The 26828-nt window shown below is 37.6% G+C and overlaps 1 protein-coding gene across 5 annotated transcripts in view; it reads left to right on the forward strand.

Moving 5' to 3' along the window:
• Nucleotides 1-25853, forward strand: part of LOC129720811 (hexokinase type 2) — a 33162-nt gene extending 7309 nt beyond the window's left edge. Inside the window, exons 1-9 of one of the 5 annotated variants that reach the window (XM_055672572.1) lie at nt 18139-18174; nt 18293-18328; nt 18487-18649; nt 18709-18893; nt 18957-19130; nt 19477-19576; nt 21352-21547; nt 24120-24459; nt 24518-25853. In XM_055672572.1, coding sequence (XP_055528547.1) covers nt 18154-18174; nt 18293-18328; nt 18487-18649; nt 18709-18893; nt 18957-19130; nt 19477-19576; nt 21352-21547; nt 24120-24459; nt 24518-24691 — 1389 coding nt within the window. In that variant the 5' untranslated portion in view covers nt 18139-18153 and the 3' untranslated portion in view covers nt 24692-25853. Of the gene's footprint in view, nt 1-672; nt 1451-13387; nt 13897-18138; nt 18175-18292; nt 18329-18486; nt 18650-18708; nt 18894-18956; nt 19131-19476; nt 19577-20869; nt 20970-21351; nt 21548-24119; nt 24460-24517 lie in introns of those variants that run through there. The other 4 variants (XM_055672571.1, XM_055672573.1, XM_055672574.1 and 1 more) reach the window with 4 other exon arrangements.
• Nucleotides 25854-26828: the final 975 nt, after the last annotated feature.

Consider the following 26828-nt stretch of genomic DNA (forward strand, 5'->3'; position numbering starts at 1 on the left):
ATTAGTATTTGAAATCTGCCCAGCCTAATGATATGTTGAGGCTTCCAAATACTCCGGAATTTCAAACCAGAACAGAAAATTTTGGCCAATTCTACAAATCATGCTAATAAGCATGATTCGTAGAACAATGACACATGAATCAGCAAACGTTTGTTTATGTCCCACTTTAAAACTACCATATAATATTCGTATAACTCAAAAATAGTTGTGTTTGTTATTTCTTAAAAAAGCACGAAATAAAATTTGAAAAAGAATGCTGCATAATAATTTCCGACAAAATACTGTTAACTTATTTTTTTGCTCTATAAAAATCGAGAAAATGCGATAATGCTAATAGTTCGAAAAGTTAATCCGTTTTTCATCATTTAGTTAGTAGAGTATTGATTAAAATTTTACCACGAGTGTTTGATTTTTGCAGGCTCGTGGAAAAATTCAATATTAAAAATAATGCCTCTTAGTAGCACTGGCTGACACTACTAACACAAACCATAATGTCCGGCGTGGCATCGAACGCCACAGTGGTTCTCACACAAAGAACTCACTCGTAGCGTACGGTTTATTTATAGCGTGAATTCATGTCGGCAGCAGACGTGTTGTAGCAGTGTTACAAAGTCAGGCAGTAGCGCGCCCCGCAAGGGTGGCGAAACCAGAGAGTGACGGCAAACACATGTGCACGGGTGGAATAGCTCAACTGAGCAGCGAGACAGGCAGAACATGAACCAACACAAACTCATATTGCTACGGGCTTCATCAAGGTGACCTTCCTGGACAAATTTTCCATCGAAATTCACTTTCTTACAGTTGTTTTTGACACGCCGGCATTGAAACTTGTTATCCCCAGTCTATTCCCTCAGCGAATAGCTACACAACTGGATCCTCCAAGATATCCACCTAATTTTGCAGTAGGTGTCTGCCAGAACACTTGGACAATCGATAGGTTGTACGCCTTTTTCTTATATGTGAGATGAAAACCTATATTTTGTTTCTATAACCGTGAAGTGTCATTTTCTATCTAGTGCTACGAGTAGTATCATTCACACCACTGGGCAAACAGTTAGGCTCGGGTACGAATCAAAATATAAATATTTCTTTGTCCAAGCTAATTGTCATCATACCTCTAAGTGACGGGTACACAAGTGAAAAACAACTGAAGTTTATCAATCGTGTTCAATAAAAAAACGAGTAACGAAACGGTCTCAATCAACAACGGTTTGCAAGTATTAGAAGGCAGTTATAAGTCTATCAGGAAATCGCAATTCACTAAAGAAGTGATTTAGTGCTAAGCCGAGCCTTGCAGCAGACAGAAGGCGCTAATATTCGGTGTAACTTATTACCTATTACGAGGTGCGTGTGAAGCATTCCATAAACGGAGAGTGGTTCCGACACCCCCAGAAAAATGGATTTGGTTAAACCTTTTATGGATCTACGCGTTGATAGAGTCAGCAAAAAAGTAAGTACGAATAGCATAATCTATAGGGCTGTGGAAGTGATGTGGCTCGGGAAAAGTTGGAAAGTTAGGTAACACATCGTGTAGTGGCGGATAAAGAGGAAAAAAAGAATCAGCGGACCTTCCCCCAAAAACGTCACTGACCTTGGTGGTTGCCTTTGAAGGACGATTAGCATGGGTTTTCAGTACCTTTAAGTACAATGGCATGCATGAACTAATTGAACCTATTCGCAGAATTTATGCCTTTCATATATAAAAGGAGAACATTCATGTTTGCTAGAATATGGCAATCTCATCGACGAATTTCAGCAAAAATCAGTGTTTTGTTTTTATTAAGCAATTAACTAACAAATGAAGCAGATTCGTATTTATTCACGGTAAAAAAAGCTATTGCATCATCCACCACGTTGAGAAAATCAACGAAAGTTATATGAACCCAAAAATCAATGAAAGCTCACTGGTGGAGGGAAGTCATGGACGGTGAAAAGTGCAGGAGGGAAAGTAGTTCATGCATAGTATAGTGCAAGCAACGCGGAATAGCGATTTTCGTGGGCAACTAGAAATTCAATTGTAAGTTACGTTAGTTAGTTAGTTCAAATTTACGCATCGTGAGAAGAAAGAACCATGATTGCAGTGTTCGGAAGATTGAATTTCTGTATTATGTTTATAATCGGGAAAATATGTCAGCGGAGTCACCATTGAGTAACCTTGTGGCACAACTTTCTTTGTCTATTGTGGTAATTTATCATCACAATAACTACTGTATTTTGCATAAAGTTCATGATTTAAATTTAGCTCATCGAATTTGATGATAAGAGCAATCGTACTTCATACCAGCTGCGATTTGTTCGCCGAAATTGTGGAACTTTATTTTGGGCCGCGAACCTCCGACAAGCATGACCAGTTTCTGCCGCACAGGGAGTCGAACCGGATGACCTTTCGTAGAAATTATTCAACCGTTGTTCGTTGTTGTGTAGGATAGCAGTTGTTTCAGTTCATAGCAACGCTCGGTCTCCCGCCGCAACAGTCGACGATCGCCACAACTATTCAAGGACAGCAATTAGTGCTCCGTTCGCGAATGTTGACGATCTAACGGAAGTAAGATCTTCCAGTGATATGCAGAAATCTGTCGAGCAGGTGCTGATTTGTGCCATTTAATATTAACTTGTACTTAACATTTTTTGGTATCATTCGTTCGGACGATTCGTCAACATAAATTTATCATTTTTTGCGTTGCGTTGGAGCATGTACTCTGTTATAATACAGGTGTCAACTAAAACAATACTGGAATGTTGATTGTTACGAGTTGGAGCATGATACCGTAAGCCAGTCGGCACTTTATTGATACTAGCAACGACAGTGATATGACGATAGTTGCCAAGCCTTGTCATAAACCCTCACGTCAGCTTGTTTAATCTGTAACTTGAGCTCTTTGCTATTACCGCGTGAGCTTTGGTAGATTCATTTAGAGCGGCACCATAAACCGGTACGAGTTCTAGAAAACAATTATTTTTTGCATTTTCATTTTCATAAATCAATTTGACGATAAACAATGGTAGACAATAATTAAATTATAGCTAGTTTCATTGATAATCTAATATAGTTCATTAAATTTGTTGAAACAAGACCTATAAACCACAAGGTAGATGGAAGTGCGATTGAGTCGAGTCATAAACGTGTGATGCACTGCCCAATTTGCTTTCAAAAGTCGCGTGGTTTGCATTGGTCACGCCTATGTATTCCTCATTATCTTGTATATTCAACCGAATTCATGGTATTGCAATGCATGTCGGCAATCTGTGCTCGCAATACTCTGCACACTCGTGTGTTTGGATTGTACAATTTGGCAGTGACCTCCGTAACGCAGAAAGTGAAGGACAACAAACAATGTGCAGCAACCAAATTTCGATGCTCACCGACAACGAAAATCTTCACTCGTTTGCGAGTGTCTCTCGCAACAATCAACGTACGAGTATAATGCGCAGTCGTGAATGATTAAAACTGGATTAAGCTGGAAATACTGAGATACGTAACCTTGCGAACCGGTTTCGCGAAAAAGAGAAAATGGAGCCGGTACTGAAACAGCATCGGTTTATTGCTTTCTTCATCAACTTTTTGCTGTATATGAGGAGAAGAACATGTCTCAATTAATTCTACATTCCATAAATTTTCAATAGATATACCGTGCTGGACCGAAATCCGTACACCTAAGCACATGATAATCTTCGACGGTCAATATAAAATCAAGAAATCACATATTGCTTTAAACTGACATGTTTACTTATAAGTCTACTTATATTTTATCACTATTTTCAAGCAAAATGATTAAAATCACTCTGAAACTCGAAAAAATCATGTTTCGCGAAAAAGAGAAAATGGAGCCGGTACTGAAACAGCATCGGTTTATTGCTTTCTTCATCAACTTTTTGCTGTATATGACGAGAAGAACATGTCTCAATTAATTCTACATTCCATAAATTTTCAATAGATATACCGTGCTGGACCGAAATCCGTACACCTAAGCACATGATAATCTTCGACGGTCAATATAAAATCAAGAAATCACATATTGCTTTAAACTGACATGTTTACTTATAAGTCTACTTATATTTTATCACTATTTTCAAGCAAAATGATTAAAATCACTCTGAAACTCGAAAAAATCATGTTTTAATAGAACATGTTTTGAATCGAAATCCGTACACAGTTTTTTGTCTGAATCAAAACCCGTACACTTTTGAATCGAAATCCGCACACACGCGATATAGACTGGATTAGAGTCCATGCAGAAATAAATCAAAATCCGTATAGATATAGAAGTACATAAATGAACATCTTTTATTTATAATTTATCTTTAAATTTACGAATAAATATATTTTGAGGATCAATTTGTTTCTTAAAGTTTCACACGGTTTTCTAATTTTTTATATCAGCTGAAATAGTGCAATTTTTCGTAGCGTTTCGTTGCGGCACTCCTTATTGTAGCAACCGGAACGCCGGAACCTTTCGAAGCTTCCCGGTACAACTTTCCCTAGCGCACCTCAGTCACAGCTCCTTCGAAATTGTTTGCCGTATATTTATACTTGTTTTCTTCCATTATATGCTGAAAACAAGAAGAAAGTTCGACAATATATGCATGATACACACGCTGTACGGATTTCGATTCAAGCAATTAACAAGGATCAAAATCCGTACGGCACAGTTTTTGTTGAATAAATACAATTTACACTATTCACCAGACAATATACAGCTCGAAAATGACGAAGACTTACCTTCTCCATTAATTTCAAAAAGATTCACAGAGTAAAACACGTATATCCCACTTGAAAAACGTTTTCATCTGAAGAACGCTTCTTAGTAAATTCTCTTACGATACAACGAAATGACAACTGAAACCGATACACGATTGATTTTTTATTTTTATTATTTTTGTTTCATGGCCTACTGACGCATAGTTTAATTTAACAGAAGGCCAACAGTTCAACGGACATGTACATGTAACTATCATATGAATTTTTATTTTTATAATGCTTAAAATTGAAGAAAAACGTCAAGGTGTACGGATTTCGATACTGTACAGGTTTCGATCCAGCACGGTACCCGTGTTCCAATCATTTTCGACATTTCTATAGTCACCGAGACATTTGTACTGAAAAACAGAAGATATGCATTTAATATCAAGGTATAACTTTTTAAATAATAACAATAATAATAATAATAAAAACGGAATTGCCATCTGTAACCTTGAAACAACCGTCGTCACCACAATAATAACGTAAAATTCGAGGAGTAAAAAATACCGTTTCTATGGGGATTATTGATTGGTTATCGCTAAGCGCCCTACACGAATGGCGTCATGCACAATTTCCCGAGAATGAATTGAAAAGTTGACTGATTGCACAATTGCATTGTATGTTACAAACCGATACCTCTGAAGTTACAGTTTAAACGTCGAATAGGGTGTACTTAGTGATTCCTCAACTTGGTTAATTCTATCGACTAACAAACTTAACGGGCTTATCGAAGTAAGCTCTACAGTTACAGGAAAGATTGTGGGCGTCTGGTATTTCCGATCCGTTTCGCCTTACCATCTCATCGCCTCCAAGCCACCCGGTTAGTTTCATTCATCATTTCGACCATCGTGGATTCTCCATCCCCCATGCGCGAAACACAAGACGGGTACGGGGGCGAAGGCTTCTTTTTTTTCTGATTCGGTGAACGTTTTGCTATACTTCACTCAATGACGTCAGAGGTGTGTGCGCTTCTGAAAGTCATGGTGAGTGGTATTTGTATCACCGTTAAAGCTTAAATACGGCCGCTCACGATTGCCAGACTAGTTTGGCATACGTCTGTATGTCTCTTTAGCTGTCTGAGAGTTTTTCTCGAAATGTATGTATTAGTCAGTATGCAGATGTGTTAAGTTTGAGTTTTATCGTAATGGTGTTCAGGAGTAGACAAGAGGAAAACACGTGGAGGCCAGATGTAGTTAACATTGCGTTGCCCAGAATCAACGCAAAAAATTTATAAAGATAAATTGGACTGCACTTAATATCAGACCGTGTTAAAAAGTGATTCACTATCGTAGTATAGATGATGAAGCATTTTCTATTCACTATAAACAAAAACAAAATAAAAATAATTCAGTAGAACAAGCTGGCAGATGAAATTCCTTTCGCCTTGTCGATCTGTGCTATTTTTATTTCCACAATACCTTTGAACAGAAAAAATCGTGGCTGAAAAAAAAGCGTACGATAACCATGTTTTCGTTTCGAGTTCTGTTTCTCTGACGCTCAGTTGAAATATCGTGAGTCCGCGCACGTTGCCCCGAGACTGCTATCGGTCGGTCGACAGTGAAACCACGGATGACGTGCCTCTTGCTACGGCGATTGCAACCAATCGCAACACTAGGGGCTCGCCACTGCTGCTGTTTTTCTCACAGTCGTAGTCAATGGCAGGCAACCGACATGGTTGTTTTAGCAACTACAAGCATAGCACATGAGGTTGTGTGGGTGTAATGTTGTTTGCTCAAAATTTGCTCGTACAGTAAGCGGGTGCAACTGGCGGTGCGGCTGATTTCTGGCCCAGCCACCCACCGCTCAGATGTCGTATTAGCGTTATGAATAGGACTAATGGTTCAGCGTGGGCGGCCTGTAAGCGTTTTTCTTTTGCTCCTGCTGCTTTCCGTGAAATATTCGTGCCGTTATAGGAGAAAAGACGTCAATTTTACACACGTGCACGAAAGATTTGCTCTTCTGTGGTTGAATATAGATAGGTGGACATTACCAGTAAAATTCATTTTCGTATTTTGCCTGACTTCTTATTGGCAAAAATGAACTGACTTGAAGGAATTTGAATATTACATTCAATCAACGGTTAACGGTTCAATAGATTGTTAAATATATTATGCTGTTTAAACTCACATTTTTTTCTAAATACCAGCTAGTTAAAGTAGCACACATACTTAGCAGGTTTAAAATTTAAATAAAGGCAAATTTATAAAATCTATAAATCTATAAACCGCAAAGTTTTATTGTTTTGTACTTCCTTCAAGTTATTGGCGTTTTTGAAGCAAATAAAGTTATTTCTACCAACGCATGACGAAATGTCGTTATCAGTTATTGAGCGTGTCCTGCCCCTTCCCATTGAGCGAATAATATATTCATGAATCAGAACGTCAAGTTCCACTGCGTATTGCACGGTTATCAGTAAACAGAAGTCCTTCTGAAGCTCGAAAAGTCACGTTGAACGCTATGAATGAGTGGATCACCTTTGCTCTTCATCGACGGTACCAAGCAGCAAAACAAATTTATGTGCGTTCGTTGTTGTGTACTGAATGCTTATCGGACACTGGTTCCGAGAAATAGGCGAAGGAAAAATATAGATAATAATGATGGGAATTCAAGAAACATTTTTCTTGTTAATAAGTGTAAAAAATATCGGATTGTATCGTTTTTCGTTTCGTTAAAAACTCTCATAAAGTTATACCCAGACAATCTGCCATTCTCACACGATTGTTAACCACGCCTTCGAAAACAATACTTTGATAATATGATATTAAAGCTTTGCTAGTATCGAAAAACTGAAAAAAAGTAAAACAAAATAAAAACATTGTAAGCAATATGCACTGTGTGTATAAGCCGTATATACTTGAATTTTATAAAATTACTAAAACGAAAAATAGAGTAAGGAACGGCTTAAGCAGTAGCGCCTATTTTAATCAGTCGCAAAAAACTGGCCTCAAACTCCTGCTTTTTGATCAATATCGACAATTTTAATAACGGAAACGAAAACTTTGATAGTCAAGCTGTCTCACGAATATAAGAAATACCGTTAATAACACAGAAATCAGTGAACAAACACCATTTGAAACAAATCGACCTATATTGCAGCCATTCAGGAGCCACTTCGGGTGCTGCAAAAAAACGCCTGCAAAACAGATGGAAACTGCTTAAAATAGGTTCGGGGTGATTGGAATAGTGTCCCTCGATTGGTAATTTTAATTGATTATTGTTAAAGTTTGCTAACTTAGTTTTACAATCTGAAAACAAGTTCTGACAGAGAAAACGATAAAGAACAGATTGATATACTACTGTTTGAATTTCACCCAACACATTTCGAGTATTTCGTCTGAATACACAGGCGGTTCCTAAAGCTGCTTAGAATATGTTCCCTACCCTATATCAAAAAACTGATACCCTAAAAAAATGTCTTATCTTTCGGATAACCACTATAATTATATAGCATAACGCTGGTCGATAAAAGCGAAAAAAAAATCTAATCTAACCTAATCTAATTATTCAAGTTGAATTCATTTAGAAATCAGAATAAGCTCCCTACATAGGGAGCTTCGCAGCCGCAAGGTTTGATAAGCGGGTGGTCGTGGGTTCAAATCTTAGTAGAATCAGGCCATTTGGTTGTCAAAGGACTTCAACATGGGTTTATTCTCAGGCCTTGCTTCAAACTGAATTCCATAATACCCCTGTTGACTTTCATTCTAACAAAATAAGTCCCTCTTATAATAAAACTGGTCTTAGTAACTAATAGATCTCTTCTGGAATAAAACTGATCTCAGGAATATTTATCCTCTCCAGGGAATCGTAACTGGTGATATTGGCACGGGGAACGAGGTTTCGATAAGACCTCTTCCTCTTGACACAACTCCCTCTTAGAATTAACCTGGCCAGAGAGGAACGTTAAGTGTAGTCTCGCTCCAGGGAATTGTAACTTGGCGATATTGGTAGAAATCGTTATTTGGATAGAAAGAGGCTCGGTATGGCAGAGCAGTAAGCTTGAAACGAAAGGGTAAATGAAAAATCATATCATTTACTTCAATAGTGATACTGCCAATAATATGAAGTGCGGAGTACAGAAAACACCTGGGCTATAACACAATAGATCGAATGTCTGTGGTCGCAGTGGTGAGTCCATACAGAGGAAAAAAAGGTCTATATAGCGTCTGGACGTGGGAAATTTTATAGCGGTCAAAAAGTTTTTTGTTGGTTTCGGCTGGAGGCTTCTTTTGACAGTCTGTACAAACACGGATTTTTACTGAAATACTACACTAAAATTCTTTTCAAAATATGACCCTCGAATGTATGCCTAAACTGTAGTGTATTTCTGAGCAATACAAATAAAAACATAACCATGCAATATGGCTGACAAAAAATTGACCGCCTACAAATAACAAACTTTTTTTAAATCCTATTTAAATGCGTAACGAAAAATGAGATAGAAATAGTTTTTGACAAAGATATCGCTTTAAATTATTGGCCAGTAAGAACAATGATTTTGGAACAAAAGTTTCAGCAACTTTAATTTACTTCCGCACGGCTGTTAAAACTTAATCTTAGTATGACAAGCACGGACGAGTGATTTTTAAGAGCAAACTGGAAACTGCAAAATAAATTGTTGTATCAACACCGTAGAGATGGTCGGGTTTCGGGTTTTCAAACGACGGGTTCGGGTCGGGTTCGGGTTCGGGTTTGAAAATTTTTGAAAGTGTCGGGTACGGGTCGGGTTCGGGTTTGTCGAAAAAAAAAATTTCGGGTTCGGGTCGGGTTCGGGTTTGAAAATTTCGGGTTCAGGTCGGGTTTGGGTATGAAAACCCGAAACCCGACTATAAAATCTATGAAATCTCGGGTTCGGGTCGGGTTCGGGTTCCACAATTTCGGGTTCGGGTTTCATAGAAAAAAAAATTTCGGGCTGGGTTTGAATGAATAAAAAAATTTCGGGTTCGGGTCGGGCTCGGGTTTCGACCGAAAAAAAAAAATCGGGTTCGGGTCGGGTACGGGTTTGAGAAACATCAAACCCGAAACACTGGTAAACACAGTTTTTGCTCTAGAGCCCAAACTGAAAAAAAAAGATTATAGCTTTTCAAACATTCATAGTGAAGGTAAATTTTTCAAAGACTTAGTTTCCCATAAACCAACGTAGAACCGACGAATCCGGCAAGCAACTAGGATAAGGAAAGGCTTAAGCAGTAGCGCATATTTCATTCAGTCACAGAAAACAGGCCTCAAACTCCTGCCTTTTGATCAATATCGACAATTTCAATGATGGAAACTAGACCTGTGCGCCGACCATACTATCGGCGGCGGCGGCGTAGAAAACATTTTACCTCGGCGGCGATCGGCGCGCCGGCGTGACGCCGTTGGTAATTCTCGGCGGCGGCGGCGGCGTGTACCGGCGTGATACTAATTACCACTTCCAAAATATTGCGTATTATGTGTACACTCTCATGTTCGGTTTTTTAATTCAACATAAATTATTAAAAATATGTTTATCCGGGTTGACAGGATGTCGTAAAAAGAAATAAGAATGGTTAGGAATCAAGTAAACGAACAATTTAACAACCAGCAAAGAAATGACTATCGGCGCGATAAAAATTTCCTCGGCGACGCGCCGACTCAAAACCATCGGCGGCGGCGGCGTGCGTAAAAGTGTCGGCGGCGGCGGCGCGGCGTGGCGGCGCACAGGACTAATGGAAACGAAACCTTTGATTGCCTAGCTGTCTTACGAATATAAGAAATACCGTTAATCACAAAGAAATCTGTGAACAAACATCATTTGAAACAAATCGACCTATATTGCAGCCATTCAGGTGCTGCAAAAAAAACAGTCCAAATAAGCACTGACGAAGGCACTATGTCAGTGCCGAAATACTTATTTGCAAGTGAAAAGTGAAAAGTGATAGAATTAAATAGTGAAAGTGAATAAAAAGTGAAAAGTGTAGTGAAAATTTTCTATCAAGACGCTCGAACAGAAGTGAATAAATCTGCAAAAAAAGCCTGCAAAACAGATGGAAACTGCTTGAAATATGTTCAGGGTGATTGGAATAGTGTCCCTCGATTGGCAACTTTAATTGATTATTGATAGAGAAAACGATAAAGAACAATACACAAGTGGTTCCTAAAGCTGCTTAGAACATGTTCCCCACCCTACTTTGCCGCACTTCTGCATACACTAGGGGCACCAAAGTTCACAGGAATGGTTAATAACTATAATCTTTTCAGGGTAACTTTTTTGAGATTTAGGGCAATATTTTTTTCACTTTTGTCGACCATTTAATGTATTTTTGCTCAAAAAACTTGATAAAACTACAGTGTTCAAAGTAAACTCGCATATAAAGGGTGATTTTTTTGCTATTTGGTTTTTCGTGTATCCAAATTTGACAGTTCACGCGGGAATTCTGACAGCTGTCAAAGTCTAATGTACTCAGTTTGGTTTGCCATTTCACCATGAACAGACTTACGCCTGAACAACGCTTACAAATAATCGAATTTTTGGTCCTTAGAAGAACTTGTCGAAAATCCACTTTTTTACCGAGAAATTGTGTTCAGTGACGAAGCTCATTTCTGGTTAAATGGGTATGTTAATAAGCAAAATTGCCGCATTTGGATCCAAGAGCAACCAGAGGCAATACAAGAATCGCCAATGCACCCAGAAAAATGCACGGTTTGGTGCGGTTTACACGCTGAAGGCATCATTGGTCCGTACTTCTTCAAAGATGATCAAAAGCGCAACGTTACGGTCAATGGCGCTCGCTATCGCGCGATGATTTATGATTTTTTGCCGGAAATGGGAGAGCTGGGTCTTGTTGACATGTGGTTTCAGCAAGATGGAGCAACGTGCCACACATCGCGCGAATCAATGGACATATTGCGGAATGAGTTCGGTGAGCAATTCATCTCACGAAATGGACCGGTGAATTGGCCGCCTAGATCATGCGATTTAACACCGCTAGATTATTTTTTGTGGGGCTACGTTAAGTCTCTCGTCTATGCGGATAAGCCAACAACAATTCCAGCTTTGGAAGACAACATTACACGCGTTATTCGCGAGATACCAGCCGAAATGCTCGAAAAAGTGACCCAAAACTGGACTTTTTGTATGGACCATTTAAAACGATGCCGTGGCCAATATTTGAATGAAATTATTTTTAAAAAGTAAATGGCATAAACCAATTTATCGTCTCAAATAAAGATTTCATACAGTTTAGTAATTTTTATGCGTTTTTTTAAAGAAAAACCAAATTCTTAAAAAATTACCCTTTAAAAAACCCAGCACAACGGTACATGAGAATAAAAACGATGGAAACCTTTTCATCATTCCAATTTTTGACAAAATATCAAATAATGTATTTTAAGAAAAAACAAGAACTATCAGCCATCTCTATGATAATCAAAATTTGGTGATAGTTGAAAATTTGGCAATAAACCTTCGTTGAGCACATTTGGATTTTAAATAGTTTGTATAGTATAGTATATTTTAGTTTTTTTAACCCAGCACACTTATTAAAAACATTTTACGTGATTTTGGAATAATCTTTGACACTTCAAAACTGCCCTAGTAGGTATGGAAGCACTTTAAAATACGGCTATTTTCTCTCGGTGACCGAGAGCTTTGAGAACCTACCAAATTAAGGAATGCAAATCTTGCCATCTATTGTAACTTATGATATATTCACGTATCCGAACGAAAACGAAAGTACGAATTTCTGATACTTGGACTGATTATCAAAAAAAGAAAGATTAACTTTGATTTAATCGGCTAGAACATTATTTCGCTACGTGAGAGCATGAACGTTACTGAACATTCGTCAGTGGCAGACGTTAGTAGAGTTCGTAATGTTCGTATATCAATCCACCAGTTGACGTAAAACTGGTCTGCTAACAGCGTCACAAGCGGACAGCTTGTGCAGAAAAAAATCATCCTAAAGAAAGCAAACGATTTGTGTACGGCATCTCATCGTGAAGAGACAAACAATACCGTCCACCGAGAGGAGTCTCATGAGAGTGACTTTGTTATACAAAAGAAATTTCGATAATAGGGTCATTGTATTTAATATGACATAGAGTATGCTTTCTATTAATGGATTTCAAATTTGTCAAAATTCAAATGAAATGCTTCTACTATGAAACTTGTATCGGTTTCGGAGTGAATCCTAATTTCTTTCGCTGAAAAGCCATTCAGAAACATCATTACAAAGTGGAAAAATGTTCATATACACTAGAATACACCAATGATGCACAGAAAATTTTGAGAAGAATTATCTTGATCACGAAACAAACAACAAATTGCAAATTATTCAATAAATTGGTACTGTTATGAAGATTGCAATGCAACTAAGTTCACCGATTCGGCCATCTATGAAAACTACAAAAAAACCGGTAAACTTCGATTTATTCAGATCTATGGGAACGTAGTTTTCAGTTATACGACGGCCGGCAGTGACTGCGTCACAACTTGAGTAAAGTACAGACAAAAATGCGACTAGCGTTCAACAAGCACGCAATGTGCTTGCTTCTCTCCGCGAGAATCGATCGGATCTCGTTGGTTGTGTCGATCTGACGGCGGCATACAATCACTGCCGAGACAACATTCTCTCACATTGCGCTCCGCTATATATATAAGTACGATTCCGATCACCCTCGGAAGATCATTCATTTAGTCCGTCTTGTGCTCGCAGTTGTTCACACATCTGAGCGCGAAGTGAGATGGAAATCTGAGTCTTTTAACGGGTCTGAAACACATCGTGGTCGCGGTTTTTTTTCTAATTATTCCTAAAATATCCATCAGTCTGAAGTAGATAATATAAATCTTGTGTCGTGTTAGAGTTTAGGATTACAATAGAGCGGCTTGTCAATGTTAATCAGTCGACCAATACTAGAGCAGTTCGATGATAGGTTAGGCGAGATAGTGCAATTGAAAAATAAAACTGATGAGCCATCGTGAGTGCATTTTCTTTTAAGCCTTTGGAAAGATCGTATTGCCGGAGATTCATAGACTAAACTGGATTTTGAAGTTAGACCGGACAAGTTCCGCCTAAGTGCATACATATTGAAATACTTGTGCATTTGTACGAGTGAGTGGTGCGTGTAACCGTGTGAAACAAACTGAAATATTTCATTACTGAAATATGGGAGTCATCAAAGATAATTTCAGCAAGGTAAAAGCTTTCATGTACCAGGGTATTAAAATTATTTATACGGTGTATGTCGAAGCATTCCTAACTGCTACAGAATTTTCGATTGGTTGACTGAGAGAACGTAAACCAAGTGTGACCTTATGTATGACACCAATTTTTCAAAATCTGCTGCCAATATAGCGAAACGCGTAAAAGTTTTTTTTTGTTATTGCCAGATATACCTGTGACCTCCAATCCTCCTTGGAGTTAGCACATCAGAAAAGAAAGAGAGTATTACAACCTTGAGCTACTACCGCACCGTCCTGAGACTGCGAGTTTGTCTGAAACACGCGGATAGTAATCGCATGCTGCGGTTCAGCGCGGTTTTTACTAGTTTTTACTATACGCGTTCTTATCGGAAAATAAGTAGTTGATTTCAATACAGTACGGGTTTTTTACGAAAGAACCCTGAACATTTTGAGCTTTTGAACAGATAATTTACCGATCTTGTCCGACGAGCGTATGCTTTGTCAGCACACATTTCATGGCAAACACCTTGAATGAATACATCATAAAAAGTTCACTCAACCCGGTATTGCTGATTTCTTTGTACTATCATTTACTTCATACAATCGGCCAGTTAAGTGATCCTTTGAACTAAGATGAACTTTGAGTGAAGGCTTCTTGAATTTATGTCAAATTGTAATGTAAATAGGTAGTTTGAGCCTTGTTGAATTTCAAAGCGATTGATAAAGATTCGTTATTTATCGATGTAATGCACCATATGTCTTTATCTGGTATCAGTAGGGATTGAAATCGTTTGCTAGCATTTAGTTACAGTGTGTTTTCCGGCGCATGACAGATGAAAATAGCATTGATCAATAGCGTAGTACATACTACTAATAGATGCACCAGTAGGTTAAGATAATTAAATAATGTTGTAAGTCTTCAGTTTTCTATCCTTGGAAGCACCAAATAAACAATTTAGTGGAGAAGGAGGTCAACTTAAATATGATTCACTACTGGAATAGAGACCAAAAGCCTTTCCCAACACAGTTGCTCCCCAGACTTACGAGTGAATAGATTCACGTTGAATTACGTTGAATTATAACTATTAATGTATATGTCTAGCATAATCGGGTAGTTTAAATATTCATATATTTTATTTAGAGTTTCAGTATTGCCCAATAATTCTTAAGAGATAAAATTTTTATGACGAACTCTATTTTGTTCTCCACTAATCGAATAAGTTCGAGCAGATTTTTAAAATATAAGATTCGAATACCTCCAGGAACATTCTAGAGCATAAATTTCCAAAATTAACGACAAAATTTTGACAGTTGATTTCGAAAAAGATTATCTGTCACTTTTACTATAGTTCCGCACGGAAGAGAATCGACATCACAGCGTGGACACGAAATTTTAAAATTTCGCAATTCTCTCAATGGTTTGCATTACATTGTTAAACTATCAATCGTGCAAAGTTTGCAATTTTTTTTGCCAAAAAATATACCATGCGTATCGCAGTCACGATCAAGGCAATCGAAAACACCTTGGCTACGATCGCCAAAAACGGGGCGCTAATTTCCTGTTTCATGAGGAATGCTCTGTACCAATCGCAATCTACATTCTCAACCGTGGGCCATTCAACTTCTCTGCCATGCGCTAATCGTGCGCGCCTCGACGGGGTTCGACAGCGGTGACGGCACGGACTTAATAAAAATGCAATAACCCAAAGTGCGGTCAGTGGGAGTCACGTGAATACGACAATTCGTTTTACGTCGTTGTTTTTTGGTGGTGCGATCGCTCTAGGCTGCTGTATGTATGCGGCGTTTCGAAGTGCAGCCAGAAGAACATGACGGAAAGCACATGAATAGAACAGCAGTGACAGTGACTTTACATTTTTTCTTAAGTTACAAAAAAGGCTAGTTAGGTGTTAACCTGATATTGATATCACACAGGTACAGATGCTATTAAGCATTTTTTTTACAGATGGTACAGATGCTCTTAAACATTATTTTTTGTATTACCGTGCTGGATCGAAATCCGTACACCTAAGCACATAATAATCTTCGACGGTCAATATAAAATCAAGAAATCACATATTGCTTTAAACTGACATGTTTACTTATAGGTCCACTTATATTTTATCATTATTTTCCAGCAAAATGATTAAAAATCACTCCGAAACACGAAAAAATCATGTTTTAATAGAACATGTTTTGAATCGAAATCCGTACACAGTTTTTTGTCTGAATCAAAACCCGTACACTTTTGAATCGAAATCCGCACACACGCGATATAGGCTGGATCAAAGTCCATACAACAATAAATCAAACTCCGTATAGATGAAGAAGTACAAAAATGAACATCTTTTATTCATAATTTATCTTTGAATTACCGAATAAGTATATTTTGAGGATCAACTGGCTCCTAAAGTTTCACACGGCTTCTAATTTTTGATATCAGCGTTTCGTAGTAACCGGAACGCCGGAACCTCTCGAAGCTTCCCGGTAAGACTTTCCCTTGCGCAACTCAGTCACAGCTCGTTTAAAATTGTTTGCTGTATATTTATACTTGTTTTCTTCCATTATATGCTGAAAACAAGAAGAAAGTTCAACAATATATGCATGATACACACGCTGTACGGATTTCGATTCAAGCAAATAAAAAGAATTAAGATCCGTACGGCAGAGTTTTTGTTGAATAAATACAACTTACACTATTTATTAGACAATATACAGCTCGAAAATGACAAAGACTTACCTTTTCCATCAATTTTAAAAAGATTCACAGAGTAAAACACTTATATCCCACTTGGAAATCGTTTTTATCTGAAGAACGTTTCCTTAGTAAATTCTCTAACGATACAACGGAATGACAACTGAAACCGATACACGATTGATTTTTCATTTTTAATTTTTTTATTTCATGGCCTACTGGCGCATAGTTTAATTTAACAGAAGGCCAACAACTCAACGGATATGTACATGTAACTATCATATGAATTTTCACTTTAATAATGCTTAAAACTGAAGAAAAACATCAAGGTGTACGGATTTCGATACTGTACGGGTTTCGATCCAGCACGGTATAAGTCAATGGAGATAAATGTTGACGTTTACAATAATGGTAGCATGCAGGCGAAATTCAGTTGGATGACTATTCGTGAAACAAGTGTCCGTTGATGTTTCGTAATCGTTTTGTTCGTCGAGAGGAGTGGTTAAGGGTTTACTGATTAGCGAAGTTATGTAAGCTCTGTTATGAAATTGAAGGGGAAACAAAAACAAATCAATTAAGTGACCCTAGGTTAGGTGTGATGTAGAAATGAATACTGCTAAAGCTTCATCAAACACAAGGAAACAAAGGCAAAACTACGCGACCTTGTTCATAATTTAATAGACATAATACTGTCGGTTTCTTATCGCTTCAGTCTATTAACCAAAACGTGACTAATAATTGTATCAAAACATTAAATGTGCAAATGTGCATACAATCTAAACAACAAATAGTAATATTTAACGTGATTACACTTGCGTTTTATGAAAAAAGTTTTGCAGCAATGGCGCCAGACTAGTCAATCTAACAAAGCTTCCAATTAACCTCGAGTGCATCGCACTGCTCTTACAAGCCAGTACGATTGTGCCACTAGCTCTGCAATTGTCCTGTACATTAACAGTGGACCGAGAAGTAATCAACAGACAAACAAGTTCCAACAGAGATATTTAGCAAAAAATTTTCTGGTCCATTTTCGTGAGGTAAAATAAACAACGGGTAAGGGTAATAACTCAGTAAATTATGTCAATGAATAAAGATCAGAAACTTTCCGTTTTTCACTATTGCATTTTTTTTAAATCCATACCTGCTTGAGATTGTTTTTTTTTAATGCAACAAAAATTTCAACTAATAAACTTTAACTAACCTAGTTTTTAAGACATTTAAAAGATAAGCACGTGGTAAGAATAATAACAGCAAGCTAGATAAAGCGATCCAAACATGAAACTGCAAAAAAATAGACTTCGAACTTAAATGAAAACAAAATCGCACGAGCTTGTAAATTATACGTTACAACCGTCTATCAATACTGCTTTCGATCGTCGGCAGTATAGGCACTAATCGTCAAGTGTGTTTGTAAATATTGGCGCATTTTCCTGTGCCTGTCAGGCCAGGAAGTTCAGTCGGCATCAGCAATTGAAGCAGCTAGGTCTCGGAAGGGTACCTACATGTGATGTGATTCATAAACTAGTTGATCGAAGTGAAATTCAAGACCTAACCACAACAAAGTCTTGCTTAAGCAAAATGATTGAAAATTTAGAACAGGTGCGTGTTGGACAAAACCAGTTTCGAAATAACACGTGAAGTCCCGATCTAAAAATATAATATGCCTAGGAAATCAGCGTAAATAGTCTACTTTTTGTTGCCGTTTTGGTATTTTCAGCAAAATCTCCGGTCTAGAGGTCAAACTGATTTTTGGGTGTGTTCTCGACAGTATTTTTTTAAGCTTGCATAGATTACTGTAACGAAAATATTTACTGGAAAAAAATGTTTATAAACATTCCGGTGATAGTGATATTAAATCTACGTCAACACTTACAAGTATTACTGATTTTGCATTGTTTGTGTCCCTTGCAGATCCGCGAACAATGCCAGGAACTGATATTGTCAGACCGACAGATAGAGGAACTGATGCGACGGATGATCCTAGAAATCAACCGTGGGCTACGAAAAGAAACACACCCCGCAGCTGATGTCAAATGCTTCATCACCTACGTACAGGATCTGCCAAATGGAAAAGGTAACAGTGTGAGAGCGTAATTCAAATTTTCTTCGATGCAAGATTTTTATTTCCCACAGAAAAGGGAAAGTTTCTGGCTCTCGATCTTGGCGGCACCAACTTCCGAGTGTTGCTGATTCACCTCAAAGATGAAAATGATTTCGAAATGTTGTCGAAAATCTACGCCATTCCACAGAGTATTATGCTTGGCAGTGGAGAACAACTGTTTGATCATATTGCAGAATGTTTAGCTAACTTTGTGAAGGTGAGAACTTTTTAACATAACTGTAATAATTTAACATGATTTACAAATACTCTTTTTGTTCAGGAACATTCAGTGTATGATGAGCGACTACCTCTGGGCTTCACATTCTCATTCCCGCTCACACAGCTAGGTTTGACCAAAGGTATTTTAGCCCGATGGACGAAGGGATTCAATTGTTCAGGGGTTGTAGGTGAGGACGTGGTTCAACTCCTGAAAGATGCCATTGCCAGACGAGGGGTAAGTTTGAGTTAGATAAGCCATCGCATGAAATAGTAACTATTTTACAATAGATATAAGCAAGTTAAAACAATCAATGGGGTAGACCGCGTACTATTGGTTGATGGGGATATATTCTAGAAACAGTACTATCATAAGCAACAATTTCTTTTTCTTCTCCTTTATGCTATCATCTAATTGACGGCATTCCCAATGCTGCAATGAAACTCATAAATACACTGCAAATCATCCACATGGCGCGTGTGTGTAATTTGTACCCACTGAAAACAAATGATTTCGCGTCTGCTATAAAAATACGATAAAATTAACCCATATCATCTACCCCATGTGGTCTGGACCCAATCAGGACGTTTCAATAACTGTGATGGCAATCTTAAACGACTCCACCGGAACCCTTATGTCGTGTGCACACAGTAATCATAATTGTAGAATTGGAGTGATAATTGGTAAGACTTCTCTGCAACGTCTATCAAAAGTACGGTACTCTATTTGATTTTATTGAGGTGATAGGCTGGCACCCTATCGCTTGCATTTCGTGATATCAGAATCAATAAGAGTGGACCGTAAATCTCAAATTCTAAATTGCACCTTCCTATACCTTACCTATTTTTATTCATTTTCAAATCAAATATTTTTATCAACTCAATAATAATCGTTGGTTTATATTATGTTTGTTATACTTTTCATTTTCCAGCCTCCTCTAGTACGAAATCTCAAAATTATCATCATTCATCAAATAAATCTTAGCCAACAGTTCCGGGTTTTTATTACCCTTGAACTATGTGGGATACTCTGTACAATACACACTGTCTTCTTCGCATGCACCACAAGCATGAGACATCTTCCCCTGTCATTCTGCACTAGTAGATGTTTCGATTCTAACTTAGGAAGTACGAAGACATCTCGGAGTTTCATGACAACCGAAAATATTGCGTTCAAAATTTGATCACCTACCCAGTTTGCCATTCTTCAGTCAATTGGTGCTAGTTAAAGAGTCGTTGTCGATTGAATCTTCCAAACAAAAATATAAAAGTCTGTCTGCAATTTCGCGATAAAAGTGGGCCTGCATTTGGTGTGCCGAAAGTGGAAGCGATGGACGATACAATGACAGAACATTGACACGGTTTTGGTTGAAATCATAGACATATCAGAACAACATCTACAGGCAAGCGTGAATTTTGTTGATAAACAAAAAGAGAACATAAATAGAATTTCCTAACGGAGTTTATCTGTATCATAGACCAAATTCACCAGAGGTTCTCAGATTATGTAACACAAGGGAACTCTTTTCTTGTAATGGATAGTTTTGTTGGTGAAATAACAAATTCTACAGTATGACTTCTTCTCTAGAACAAATTTACACTCTCAATGCACTTCATATGTTTCACCTGATATTCTGATGCATGTTGAAAGAAATTTTTAAAAATAACCTTCAAAGTCGAAAAAATGTTATACTTAAACATAATTCTTAGTACTAATACATAAAATTAGCATGAATACCAGGAAAAATGAAAACACGACTATTACCGCAGGAACTTGCTACATCGGCATCGTGTCCAGAGGCATGTTTAATTTATTGTTCTTTTTCGTTTTCTTTTCTTCTATTGACCAAATCTTTTCACACATGTATTGTTACAAACTGAATGCTCTTCTATCGATTATCACCGCTCGGCTTCGCATAACTTTTCGATGATGAATGCTCTGAATTGCAACATGAAACCCCGCAAATAAATCTCTAGGATGTTCAAATCGAAATATGTGCCATTCTCAACGATACCACCGGCACACTGATGTCCTGTGCTTGGAAGAATCACAACTGTAGAATTGGATTGATCGTCGGTATGTAGGATACGTCCTTATATTCAAAACCACGGAAATGCAGTAAAGCCGGTGTCGGTTTTACGTACCTAATTGCGTTTTAAATTGTGTTAACGTGTGTCTATTTTGATACCTTCTACATGTGCTAACAATTTGATCAACAGTCCCACATCTAACCGGTAGCAGATAAATTCAAATTCGAGAGCAAGCTCTGCCATTGGTACTACGAGAATTGGTGCTGGTTTCAAAATTTTTCATGAGTTCGACTACCCATTCAAATTGTTCCTTCCATTTTGTTTCATCTGCATCCTATTTTCTGTTATTGCATTTTCTTCGCTTTCCCTAACCTTTGTTCAGAAGCTCGTACACAAAAATTAACTAAATCTTTTTTTTACGACAAAAGGAACCGGCAGTAACGCGTGTTACGTTGAAAAGGTAGAAAACTGCGAACTGTTCGATGGTTACATGGATCCTACCAAACAGCACGTGCTTATCAACACCGAGTGGGGTGCGTTCGGTGATAATGGTGCACTAGATTTCGTGCGGACAGAGTACGATCGAGAGATCGACCACTTTAGTATAAATCCCGGCAGACAGATGTAAGTATTTAAAGCAATGAAATTAGCCTTTTATAACGTTACTTTTAAAATTTTTGATATTTTGTGACATATTCCCCCTTTTTTATCTTGCTAAATCAGGATAACGTAGCACTATTGGAAGTGGTCGTTATAATTTGACCAATAGCCATGTCCGGTCTTAAATTTCGTATGAAACGCACAACCGTACTGGGATTTGTGCTCCAGATTTCAGAGAATTCCACAGAAGGGTTCTGGTCCTATTCGTTTCCATCTATTCCACGGTGACCAGGAACTCAATATAAATCTACTTGATTATTGCAACCCAGTGTTTGAAGCGACTGAACACACTCCCAAACAGGTTTTGATGTGCATGTCACAGACTTCAAACCCTTTAAAGCCGCTTGACTGTCGGACATGATGCAAATGTTTGAGTGCCTGTACTTCATGCGTAGGCATAGTATAACAGAACGTTCTAGTATTCCTTAGACTTCAGCTTGGAAGACAGTTGGCCATTCCTGGGCCTTCCTAGACAGTATGTCTATTCCTGGGCCAGTTACTCCTGCTCCCACTCGATTGTTAATTTTTAAACCATCTTTATAGAAAATTATTTATCATGGACGGAAATCAGGACCACCGCGTCCCTAAACATCACGCTCAGGTTCAAAAATACGAGGTCGTCTTTCAAAATTGTATCTTTTCTCTATCCAGTCTTCATTGTTGATTACTAGGGGATTGATACAAATAGTTTTCAGAATATTTAGATGACCCATTAGGTCACCCACAAAGAGATTTAATGATCTTTTGATCCGTAAAGCACTCTTTTTGGCTTCTAATTTTATGAATTGATGCAATGGAAGCATAAAAAGTAAAGCTTTCAAAGCCTTGATAAGTGTGCTTCTCATTGCACCTTATGTTGAGAGAGTGGATGGCCGTTGAAGTTTTTCCAACTTGTCTTGAGCACCTTTCTCCCTTGTTTTCATCCACCAGACCAGTGAAGCATAGGTAGGTTCTCACAATAGCCGAATAAATCCAATGGATTACTTTCGATTGAGTCCCCACTGTTTACCAAAAGTTTTATTACATATCCATAGAGTATTTGTAGCTCTTTTTATAGATTTGTATTCCAGTAAAGTTTGTTGTAAAGAATTACTCAAAGGTATTTGACGTTATCTGTGAGTTGCAGAAGCTAAGTAATCTTAGAGTTCCAGAAGCTCACCAATATCGTTGAGCATAATGTTTTTTCTACGTGTAAATGGGACAAAAGTGGTTTTTGAAGGATTTACATATAAGCCTTCGCTCCACTAGGAAACAATGTTTAAGGCAATTTGCATTCGGTTTGCGATGATATCATTATACTTGCCCCGAACAATTATGGCTATATCACCATCAATAAATCCAAGTATTTCAAAGCCTTTTCCTATCAATTTTTTTGGGAAGGTCATCAACTATTAATGACCGCAGTATAGGAGATATCATTCCTCCTCGCTGTCACCCTTTTATAACTTTTTACTTATATAAGAGCTACCAAGGCTTGCTGATATCTCTCTTTTTGATAACATCTCGTTGATCCAATAAATAATGCAATTGTCGAAACCACGTTTCTTCATTGCGGCATGTCATGAGATGAGTTATCAAATGATCCTTCAAGAAGAGCAGTAAAGTCTATATATAGGCGTGTAAAGGGGAGGGTAAAAGTATAAAAATTCGTCACTTACCATGGTGACAAAGTAATCTTCTTTTGCGTTATAATCGTTAGAGATGCAGAGATAAACTTGGTGTCTGGTAACAACAATTGTAACACTTCCTTCTTTCCTTAGCTTACCGTCCGTAAGGACGTAGCCGGCGCCGTTATCGATCTGTACAAAGCGGAAGCAATTAAATTGTTGTACATTGCAGGTGATGCCATCTTACGGAGGAGCAACTACGAAATGTGCGGTGAACGACCGGCACTTTTTTTTCATTTTGTCGACCACTACTGCCGAAACTTTTCCTAAACCAAATATTAAATTGAATTATCATCGCAATTCGTGGATCATAGAATTGACAGAATTCAGGGCTCTTGCGGTGGAGTTGCAGTTATAATCTATCGCCGAAATAACGTCGTGCTCATCTTGAGACGCAAGCTATCAGGTTTTGGGACTTACCGTTGAAGCCGAACTTGAGATTTTATTTGCTTATCTCAGCAGATCTACCCTTGCAATGCATATGCAAGCACAAAAATTATTTCCAAATTTACCTTCGTGAATCCGATTTCTCAAAATCTACAGAAAGAAAAACATATTTATAATGCGCTTACGGAATGCTTCTTGTTTCGACGTCATTTTTAACAGAACTCTCATTTCTCTCCGAACCTCAAAAAATTACATATTTTAGTTGTAACCTGTTAGCAAAAAACAGTTGACAATGTTTGACATAAAGATTGTGGAATTATCAACTTTTAAGTTCCCAATTTTTATCATCAAAGTTCAAAAAACACTGATCGAACTATGACTGATAAACAATTTGTCTATCAAAACTCATAATCTAATATCTGTGTTGTTACAAAATAACCAACGTCAAGTGTTTTTTTAACATTTTTTTATCCTTTTCACAGCCAAGAAAAGATGATCTCCGGTATGTATATGGGCGAGCTGGCTCGCCTGGCCATTGTGAAGTTCACCAAAGCCGGATTGCTGTTCGGCGGTGTTGGCTCCGATATCCTGTTCAAACGTGGCCAGTTCTTCACCAAGTATGTGTCTGAAATCGAATCAGATAAACCAGGTACCTACAATTACTGCCGTGATGTGCTAGATGAGTTGGGATTAGAGCATGCAACGGATGAGGACTGTGCGAACGTACGCTACATTTGCGAGTGTGTATCGAGCAGAGCGGCCCATCTTGTTTCGGCTGGAATTGCAGCGCTCATTAACAAAATGGACGAAAAAAGCGTAACCGTAAGTGATTTTTTGTTTACTGCAAAATCTGCATCTTTTATCTACTCATCAATTAAAGGTTGGTGTTGACGGTTCGGTGTATCGTTTCCATCCAAAATTCCACGATCTGATGACCCAAAAGATCAGACAGTTTGTGAAACCAGGCATCAGCTTCGATCTCATGCTGTCGGAAGACGGTTCGGGCCGTGGTGCGGCACTAGTAGCTGCCGTGGCGTGTAGAGAGCCTCACTAAGGAATACTGAGTTCTTATCGCCCTCACCAAACAAGATACACAACTACTACACTAGTGATTTAGAAAATAAATTGTAATCGAAACAAAGCAAAACACACAGCAGGTAAAAACAAACATTATTACATAATTGTAGTAGGAAGTTTTAAGCGTATGCAGAAAACTCAACTATAATTCAAAGTAAGTTGCAAAAGTGATTAGCAGGATATAAAGATATATTAGTTATAAATAAAAGCAAAACAGAAATAGGCCCCTAAATATGCGCGGCAAAATTATGTCTCCACGTGTTGAGTTTAGTTGTACATTAATTAGCTTTAAAATGTTTTTAATGTAATAAACCATTATACAGGTCAATCAAAATTCAGCAACCTCGTCAAGCGGTCGGAACGACTAGATCACCACCGTTTTTAATTTGCTCCACTTTTTAAACAATTGTCAACTAATAATGATTAGTGCAAATCTAGCCACCGTAAACTATTTTTATTTCAGACATCATTGTGATTCAGACTATTGTAAATACAATCTTCTTTTAATTAAAATTAAACAAAATCAAGCTCCTCCGAGTCCAGTCTACTGTTTCAGGTGACCATACCCGCGCAGAGAAATTGTACTTCTACTATTGCAATTTTTTTCTTAATTCAATCATTGATTTATAGGCTAAATAATGCTTTCATTTGCGGAAACCGTCTCTTTTAGACAAATGTTGAATTATATATGATAGCATCAAATGCTATCCATCGACGGTATGGGTCAAAACAATATATCAACTGACTGGAAGAGACGAAGACTTTTCCATGGTTAAGTTTTCCACTAACTGTAGAGATGATGCTAGATCGTACAGTGTTTAGTATTTAGTTCATTACGTTTAGCGCATGCTTAATACAAAAATCAGTCAATCAAATTGCGGTTTTTACGGTGTGCAAATATTGGAGGGCATACAAACCTTTTTCAGCAATAGACTGAAAATTAAGAAAAGTAAAATATTAATTTATATATCAATAATTGAAAGAAGCAAAACAATAGCAAAGTGTACATTACTAAGAGTAACAAAAAATATCATAAAAGCTATTTGTAATTCGATTTAAAACATAATTTAATGCAAAGGAAACTATTATAAAGCTGTTGATCGTGAAAAAATAAAAATAAAATGCTATTGATCGAAAAATCTCTCAGTTTCTGTTTCGTAACCATTGATTCTGATGTTACCGGCTCTACAATAAATTGGGAATGTTACGTAGAAAATTTCGACGTCAAATAGCTAAATGATCCTGATTTGTTGGTAACCTTTTTTTTCTGTGTGGACTCATCACTGCGACCAGAGATTAGATCTATTGTGATATTGCCCAGGCGTTTTCTGTACTCCGCACTTCAAATTGTTGGCAGTATCACTATTGAAGTGAGTGATACGCAAAAAAGACTTCACGCGGGCCCATACAAACTTAAAATTTATTGAGGGGTCTCGGTAGTTTTTGCCGAGAAAAAAAAGAATGACAGCTGCAGGGATGTCATGTAGAAAACGTCATGTAGTTTTCGACGAGTTTTCTACGTAGAATACCTCTGGTAGAATACCTAACCAAAAACGAGTATTCTACGAAAACCTGCAAAGAGATTTTTGTGGTGAATTACATGAAGAATAAACGAAATTTAAGTTTAAAAATATTATTTATTTTTAATTGTGATGATTATTTTGTGTGAGTTGAGAACGAATTTAACATTTAAAATCGTTGCTTTTAATCTCCAGCGATTGAGTTTGTTTTTGATGTGTTTCATAAGTTTTCGGAACAGAAATACCTCCCGTTTGCAAAATATTCTAGGGCTTTCTAGCCAGTACAAACAACAAACCCAGGTATGTTTAATTTTATCTTTGAAACTTTAAATAAATTTGTAAATTAAATTAAGTAGCAATTCAGAACCTCAAAAATGAGTAATTACTTAACTCAAAACCGTTCAAAGTTGCATGGAAATTTTAGTGGGCTTTTTTTATATATGCCAGGGAAACCATAAACCATTGAGATGTTGGGTACGCTCTAAATATATGAGATTTGACAGCGATAGCATAGTTCTGTAGAAAGCAGGCCTTAGATGCGCCTTTGCTGTTGCACTGATTTTGTATGTGACGCATAATATGCGAATTTGCTTT

This window comes from Wyeomyia smithii, chromosome 2 (assembly GCF_029784165.1).
Source record: "Wyeomyia smithii strain HCP4-BCI-WySm-NY-G18 chromosome 2, ASM2978416v1, whole genome shotgun sequence".
Classification (NCBI taxonomy): domain Eukaryota; kingdom Metazoa; phylum Arthropoda; class Insecta; order Diptera; family Culicidae; genus Wyeomyia; species Wyeomyia smithii.